The 7,959-nt window shown below is 34.2% G+C and overlaps 1 protein-coding gene across 1 annotated transcript; it reads left to right on the forward strand.

Moving 5' to 3' along the window:
* Positions 1-1,006: 1,006 nt before the first annotated feature.
* On the forward strand, positions 1,007-7,231 carry LOC110713337 (serine/threonine-protein kinase STY8-like). Its single transcript, XM_021891794.1, has 6 exons — positions 1,007-1,842; positions 5,193-5,314; positions 5,532-5,740; positions 5,815-5,989; positions 6,198-6,332; positions 6,683-7,231. Exons 1-6 carry the CDS (start codon positions 1,515-1,517, stop codon positions 6,887-6,889), a joined length of 1,176 nt encoding a protein of 391 aa, XP_021747486.1. The 5' UTR covers positions 1,007-1,514; the 3' UTR covers positions 6,890-7,231.
* The last annotated feature ends 728 nt before the right edge of the window (positions 7,232-7,959 follow it).

Raw genomic sequence — 7,959 nt, forward strand, 5'->3', positions numbered from 1 at the left:
CACGCCTAATAAGATAATTTGGACAACCGGTTTAGGATCCTTTTAATCTTGTTATTAATTGAAGTGTTTTTCGAGGTGGGGTTTTTCGAGGTGGGGGAGGGGTTTAAGGTGGGGCGAAAGTGGTTCGCTGGCGGCTGGGGAGGGGGTTTGGGCGCCGACCATGAAGGGAGGGGGGTTTTTCGAGGTGGGGAGGGGTTTAAGGGGAGGGGAAGCGCAGGGAGAAGGGGCTGGGGTAGGGAAGGGAGTGTCGGAGGGTGGGGGGGCTGCCCTCGCCGGCGAAAATGGACCACTGGAGGGGAGGGGTGGGTTCTGGGGGTCGTGGCGGTGGTGGATGATGGTCGGCCATTGGGGTTGGTGGGGTTTTTTTTTTTTAAAAAAAAACATTTATTTTTTTTATTTTTTAATTTTTTTTTTATTTTTAAAGTTTTTTTTAATAATTAATTAACTAAAATTACAACAACCAATTAGAGGCTGACATGTGGCATATTAGTCATTAACGATTAAGGGTATTTGGTGACATTTTTCTTAAACTCAGGAGTATTTGGTGAATTTAAAAGTTTTGATGGGTATTTGGTGAATACAAAAATAAGTCAAGGGCATTTGGTGAAATTTCCATATATTTAATATGAGTAGATCTTTTTAAAACGTCCAAAATAGTATATAAGATTAACATTATGAAAAGGATGGAGTAATATTTAAGTCAAATTTGGAAATGAGAGTTTTATTGTTTCATATTGCAACCTGTGAAGTGCACAAAACTACAAATGGGTATGGATAAAAACGTAAAATAAGTGAATTAGTGACACAACAAAACTAGACCACAATGGAGTCTTCTTTTTGGCAGATGCGATTCTCTTTCAACATCATCTTGTTCCTTCTCAAATTCTTCCTCTCTTTCTCGAAGTCGTAAGCTTACCATACATCATGGACCCCAACAACTTTCAACCTCGACGGCTGCTTTTATATTCTCAAACCATGCGATTTTTATGTGGTAATTGCAAATTTGACTTCATTTTTATATTCAGTTCATACAAGTACCTTTCAATTTGTTGATTGTTTCCTTGTATTGCCTGTTATTTGGTTGTGGGTTTTTTTAATAATTAGTATATGGTCAACTTTCATGATGAAATTGTCATGATTTCTGTTAGTGGTTTTTATACAAATTCAAAGACTTCAATTTTTTATTAGCAATTTCATAGTGATTAGGCAGGTAGGTCCCTTTAATTCTATTTTTTGGGATTATTATTATCAGTCAAAGTTATAAAGATATTCTGATTAATACCAGTCTAACTTGCTTTTTGATTGAAGCTTTGTGTTCAAGTTTCATGGGGTTTCCTTGAAATTTGCTCCAAAGTTGGTCAACATAGTTCCCTTCTTTTTAAGGGTGATATATAACTTTTGTTTTTGGGATTGTTAGATTGTTGGGTATTTGTTATCTTTTGATTATATTTTTTGTTTGTGAATTTTTGTATATTTGGGCTTTTGGATTTGGTTGTATAAGTTTTGAATCCAATATGGATGCAAAAACAAGCGAGGAATCGAATTATCTCATCAGAGCTAAACAATCAGACAATGAAAATGGAGATTTGATGTCGAAATTGAAGGGTAAAGGGAGTCTTAGTAGCAAGGAGGTGTTTTATAGAGCTGATAAAATTGATCTAAAAAGCCTTGATTTACAGCTGGAGAAAGAGCTGAATAAGGTTTGGAGCAAGAGATTGGATACAAACAGGCCAAAGGAAGAGTGGGAGATCGATTTTTCGAAGCTAGAGTTGAAGCATCTTGTTGCTCATGGAACTTATGGCTCTGTATATCGAGGAACGTATGACAACCAAGATGTTGCAGGTATAATATGGCTTCTTTTGAATTGCAATCTGAGTCCATAATATTATACTGTGAGCATAATTTATGTATCTGAAGTCTCTTGACTTGTATTTTTGACTTTCTTGTTTGATTGAATTGATTTTGTGATATGTATCTGATGGAATTTGCAATTGGTATGGTATTTCTGAATGCTGTTTCAATAATTTAGACATTATATAGAATGAAAGCTTAAATTACTTTGCTGAAAGCATTGCTCAAGAGTGCCCAGATAATGCTACCATGGGAGGAAGATGGATATGTTCATTTGGAAACAATGGAACTAAACAGCTGCTCATTGGCTTTGTTGCGTTGTCTTTGATGTACATGTTGAATTCATTTTCCTCACAACCTTTTCATTTTATATGGTTCCTTATATTGAAGAATGCTGATTGTTAACGTGCTTTATCTCCAAACTCCAAAGCCATAAAATATAATTTTAAGAGTTTAATTAAGTGTAGTTTGTAAGCAAACATTAGAAAGGAAACGACTTGAAAATGAAATAGTGATGATGGATGATATTTTAAGACCACCTTGTATGGTAAAAAAACAATTTGAATAATATTTTTGAGACTAAGTAGGTGAGACTTCTTTGGCACTTAAATTGACATTATATTATATGGAGTCTTTGCTAGCGTCTGGCTCTTTAATTTTAGCTGACAAGGACACTTCAAGCTTTTGTCATAAATCGGCTATTTGTTTCCTCTGGAATGAGGACATATGGTCGAGTTGAACAATACTCTTACTAGCTTGTAAGTTTTTTCCGAGTCTCTCTCAGGATTCTGTATTGAATTAGGAAAATCTTGTTTTCAAGGAGTCAATATGAATTCCTTTTTCCTATAGATTTGCTTCTCTTGCTGAATTTCTTATCCAGACTTTCCCACTGACCTATCTAGGTGATTTATGTAAGACTATTTCTTTGTGGTATATACTTGTGAGCAGGATAACAAAATAATTTACTTAGTTTTGTTTCTTCTTGCACTTTTTTTTTTTTTTTGAAATTACTTGATTATTTTGTTTAAGAATAAACGGCTTGAATATTTTAAGACTTTAAACTTTTAAAGTTGTGTTGGATGGTGTGATGGACAATTTGTGTATGATTTTTTTCCCCCAAATTTATGGAGTATCTATTTATAGTCTATTGAGGAGAGATAGATTAATATTACTAAAGAAACCATTTTTCCAGAAAATTATTGAAATTTATCATTTGGTGCTGAGCAATTAAAAAAAAAAAATGACTTTGGATGGAAGTGAAATCATGTTTTGTGTACTTAAGGCTATGCTTAAGTTTTAACCATATCAAAATATTAGCTCTCATTTTATAGCCCTTGTATTATTTTATTAGACCTTATTAATTCTTGCTAAGTTGTTAGAACCTATTAATCCATATTTTATCTTATATTAATTGATCAATTCTTATCTTATCTACACTTATTAGCCTTTAATTTTATCTTGTATGAACTTAATAACTATTATCCCATCTTATTTTATCTCAAATTATCAGATCAGAAATACGTGAAAGTAAAGTGAGTAGGACAATGCCTAAGTCCAATAAGTTTAGTCTAGCTATAATAAGTTTTGATAAGTTTCAATAAGAACCTAAATCACATCACAACTCTGATAAATTTTTAGTACTAATGTTAAGTTCTAATAAGTTTGAGGTCAGACAAGTTGCAATAAGTGAGGTAAGTTCACATCAATATATTTGAAGTGAAAAGAACACATCCTTAGTGATTTTAAATGTGGTGAGTTTTCTCAACTACTAAGCATCTTTTTCAGTGCATTTTGTTTTAAAGTTGTCCCGTTTGATTTTTTGGTTCTTGATACTCTACATGAAAATGACCAATACGAAGTATCTTGTGTCATTCTAAGTGTTTATGGTTTTGACAAAGTTCTTATAACTATGTTACTTGGCGGGGTTGTCTCCAAGTGTCTAAGTCAGCTTTTGTTGTGAAAATTTACCATGATTTTGGCCCAAAATAAAGTTCAAGTGTGTTGAGGGTCCAACACCAGAACTTGACGTGAAAAAAAGAGTCTAAGTGACTTTGTTTTAAAAAAATTTCTATGTCATAGCCATGTCTTATTCTAATATTCATTGATGCTATTGTGATGGATGGGGTTGATGCCAAAATATATACTTCCTCCATATTTTTTAGATGCGTCACTTTAGGAATCACGACGTTGTAGGACAATGGGATAGTCATCCCCAAAAGCTAGCTCAAGGGGAGGAGAGCCTGTTGTCCTATATAAACCCTACATCAACCCCCTATATGATCGATGTGGGACTCTAGTCCTAGGCCTTGCAATGGACAGTCCTATAACACACTGACTACTAAGCAATTTTTGGAGATGGGAGAGATACAAAGGAAGAAAAAAGAGGACTTATGTGATATGAGAGAGATAAAGAGTATTAATTTAACATAAAAGGAAAGTAATCCATTTAAATTCAAACTTCCTCATATATTGAAAGTGATGCGTCTAAAAAAATAGCGGAGGAAGTATGAAGAATTAACAACTGGCCTGCTACTTAAACTATTTAGTAGATTATTAAGTCTTCTACTTAGATGACCAGAGTCACTGGACCCTAAAAATTTTGAGAAATGTGTTCTCCTGTTTGTTGAGAAGTTATTGCATAAGATGGATGTGCAGTGTGGCTTTCATGATTGACTTTTAGCTGTGAAGTGATTTGGGTTGTCTTATCATTTACATATGCGTTGTAGAAGAATTTGCCTTGTTTGCTTTATAATATGGTCTTGTAACAATTGCAACATAACCCCAATAAGGTGTGAATGCCTGAGGGGAAAAAAAAAGGTGTGTGTGTGGGGTGGGGGGGGGGGGATCCCCTAAGTAATGTGATCTTGAAAAGTCACCATTGTATAAAAATGAATATGCAATTCTCTTGTGAAATGATGGAAGGAAATCTAATCAATGCCTGAAGGATTTAATCAATGTCCCTTTATGCTATTTTATTATTAGTTTTTTTTATAGGTGCTCATCAAGAATGTACGCCGCATAAAATGCATGCCACCTCTTTCCCTAAAGGTTTAAACTTTGATAAGGGTTGGGCTTTGGGGGTTAAGAGGGGTGAATGGGTAGAGGGGTAAGCATATTAATTATTAGAAGACCTTGGTGATATTAAGATCGACCACACTTCTATTTGTCCCCATATTGGATTTGATTTGTCTAGAATACAGTCTATTATGCACCTGAAGGCTGAAGTCCAGAATATTTCAGGAAATATGATTTAAATTGGAAAACCTTCTGTACTTTTGTGAATATGTGTTGATGCTGTGATTTTCATTTTGTCTTATTGCAATCAAATGTTTATATCATAGTGAAGCTCTTGGACTGGGGAGAGGATGGTATGGCCACTGCTGCAGACTCTGCTTCATTACGAGCAGCATTTCAGCAAGAAGTTGTTGTTTGGCAAAAACTTCATCATCCAAATGTTACCAAAGTAATCTTTTTCAAATTGCTCCACTTTTGGCTGATTTTTATATATGGTACATTGATTTGTTACATTGTCAAGTGAGTGAGAGAACTCTCAGGCTATATTTTGTATTTGGTTTGCAACTTATTTGTGCCCCCACCTCCTCTGTTTGGTATGGTGTGACTCTAGTTTTTCAAGTTAAATAAGCGACTAATCTCAACTGCTGTCTTGTTTGTGATTGTAGTTTGTTGGGGCTTCTATGGGAACATCAAATCTCAAATTACCTGAAAAGAATTCTTCTCAAAAAGCTCCTCGCTCTCTTTCATCGAGAGTATGCTGTGTTGTTGTTGAGTATATTCCTGGAGGGACTCTCAAGCAATTTTTAATAAGGAATAGGAGGAAAAAACTTGCTTTTAAGGTTGTGATTCAGCTTGCTTTAGATCTTGCTAGAGGGTGAGTTCACTCTCTCTCTCTCTCTCTCTCTCGTTTTTAAATCAAGCCATAAAATTTATGCATCCTTTTTGCAGGCTTAGCTACCTGCATTCAAAGAAGATTGTCCATCGTGATGTCAAAACTGAAAATATGCTACTAGACTATGAAAAGACAGTAAAAATTGCTGACTTTGGTGTTGCTCGTGTGGAAGCTCAGAATCCAAGTGACATGACTGGTGCTACTGGTACTTATGGTTACATGGCTCCTGAGGTGATTATATTCATATGCTCTTTAATTAAAGAAATTGCGTAAATATAATAGAAGATGAACAATCCATATGACATCCCTTCTCCGCTGTTCCATGCTTACTGATAGAACAAAAAAGTAATGTAACCACTGGAGTCAAAATCTGAATGTTTCTCTCTCTCTCTCTTATCTTTTTTATTGTTTATATTTACTTATTTATTTTATTTTATAGGTACTTGATGGACAACCGTATGATCATAAGTGTGATGTCTACAGCTACGGCATTTGCATTTGGGAGATTTACTGTTGTGCAATGCCATATGCCGAGCTTAGTTTTAGTGAAGTTTCGTCAGCTATTGTTGCACGGGTTAGTTTCTAGATTTTACCATTACCTTTATTTATTTTGATTCTTACTTTCAGTTATAGTCTTTAGCAATCTGCCTCTTCATCATAGTGCTGCATAACTTATTCCTCAATCCTCATTATGGTGTTTCCAATGTGAATCTTTTGAAGTCTTCTAAAACTGCTTACATTATGCCAATTGCTTCATGTATTTAGCCTTTGAATAATGATAATAATTTGCACAATAAGAGTTTGAGTAATATGTACATGTATCAATTCACAATTATCTGATCGACATTATATAGTGTTGTCAGTTCTGCATTTAGCAAATTGTGTTTTGTAACAAGTTTAAACTAATATATTCTTTTCGGGCAGAATTTACGACCCCAAATTCCCAGATGTTGCCCCAACTCCTTAGCAAACATAATGAAAAGATGTTGGGATGCAATCCCCGAGCAACGTCCTGAGATGGATGAGGTGGTAAGGATGCTTGAAGCAGTAGACACTAGCAAAGGTGGAGGGATGATACCAGAAGGCGAAACTCCTGGTTGTTTATGCTTTGGCCGTGCTCGTGGTCCATAATTTTTTTTTACTCAGTTCCACAACTTTGTTTTTGGTTACATTAAATCTTTGTGCAGAGGCCTCTCACTCGTGAGAACCACAACTCGTTTTCATGGTACATAAATTGATGCTAGGTTGTTGATTGAACATGTGTGCTTTCTTTTAGTCTCTTTCAGCATTTGTAGGAAATTTTTTGGGCTGGAGAAGTAAATATCATTCGTAAAACAGATTGATTGTACTTACATACAGGCTTATGTTGTTCTGCTCTTGTATAATTTACACATTTTATAATCAATACATATACATGTAAAAATTTTATGGGAAAAAAATTAATAATAATACATTATACATTTACATGTAAAACGTTTTATTTTATTTATTTATTCTCTTTTTTTTACCCTTTTTTAACCCTTTTTTTTAAGAGATTGTCAGACTCCATTTGATGCAGTTTATGCAGCTGCCAAATATTTCCTTTAAAAGAGATTGTCAGACTACATTTGATACATTTTATGCTGCTACCAAATATATGCTCTGGAAATTTTTTGATAACTTTCGCAAACAAGATCTAAAGAAAATTTAATTAATATTGCATGTACATCAATTAGTGTAAGGTGCACCCTTGTGCACCTTAGATAGGTGAAACAATGCAGCCCAAAAGCCCAATTACACACAATTCAATTAAAAAAAGCCCTAAAACTAAAAAACACGGAAACAACAATACACCCACCCTCACCCAATAAATGTAACGTCACCTCCAAACTCAAAACTTTTTTCTTCTATATGACTTTCTCTCTCCTCTATTTCATTTCCTCACTAAAAAACTGCAAAAACATTAATGGACATTAGAGAAGAGATGCAAAATCAAAATGATCCTCCCTAAAAAAAGGCAATTTTATGTAAATTTTACTTAATTTTGTTTGAATTTATATGATTATCACTTAATTTTGTTTGAATATTTATTCGATACTCTCTATTGTTCGAAATTTTTATTGGAATTGTAAAAAAAATTTAGTGAAATCAAACGGATGCCTTATGTTCACATTGCGAAATGCATATGTTCATATTTTAAATTCTTATGTTCATATTTTGAA

Source organism: Chenopodium quinoa, unplaced genomic scaffold (genome assembly GCF_001683475.1).
Source record: "Chenopodium quinoa cultivar QQ74 unplaced genomic scaffold, ASM168347v1, whole genome shotgun sequence".
Taxonomy (NCBI): Eukaryota; Viridiplantae; Streptophyta; class Magnoliopsida; order Caryophyllales; family Amaranthaceae; genus Chenopodium; species Chenopodium quinoa.

Excerpts from the sequence above, each read along its gene's own strand:
- LOC110713337 (XM_021891794.1), top strand. The coding sequence starts at position 1,515 with ATGGATGCAAAAACAAGCGAGGAATCGAATTATCTCATCAGAGCTAAA. Across the intron at positions 1,843-5,192 it reads TGACAACCAAGATGTTGCAG|TGAAGCTCTTGGACTGGGGA; the intron begins GTATAATATGGC and ends TTTATATCATAG. Across the intron at positions 5,990-6,197 it reads ATGGTTACATGGCTCCTGAG|GTACTTGATGGACAACCGTA; the intron begins GTGATTATATTC and ends TTTATTTTATAG.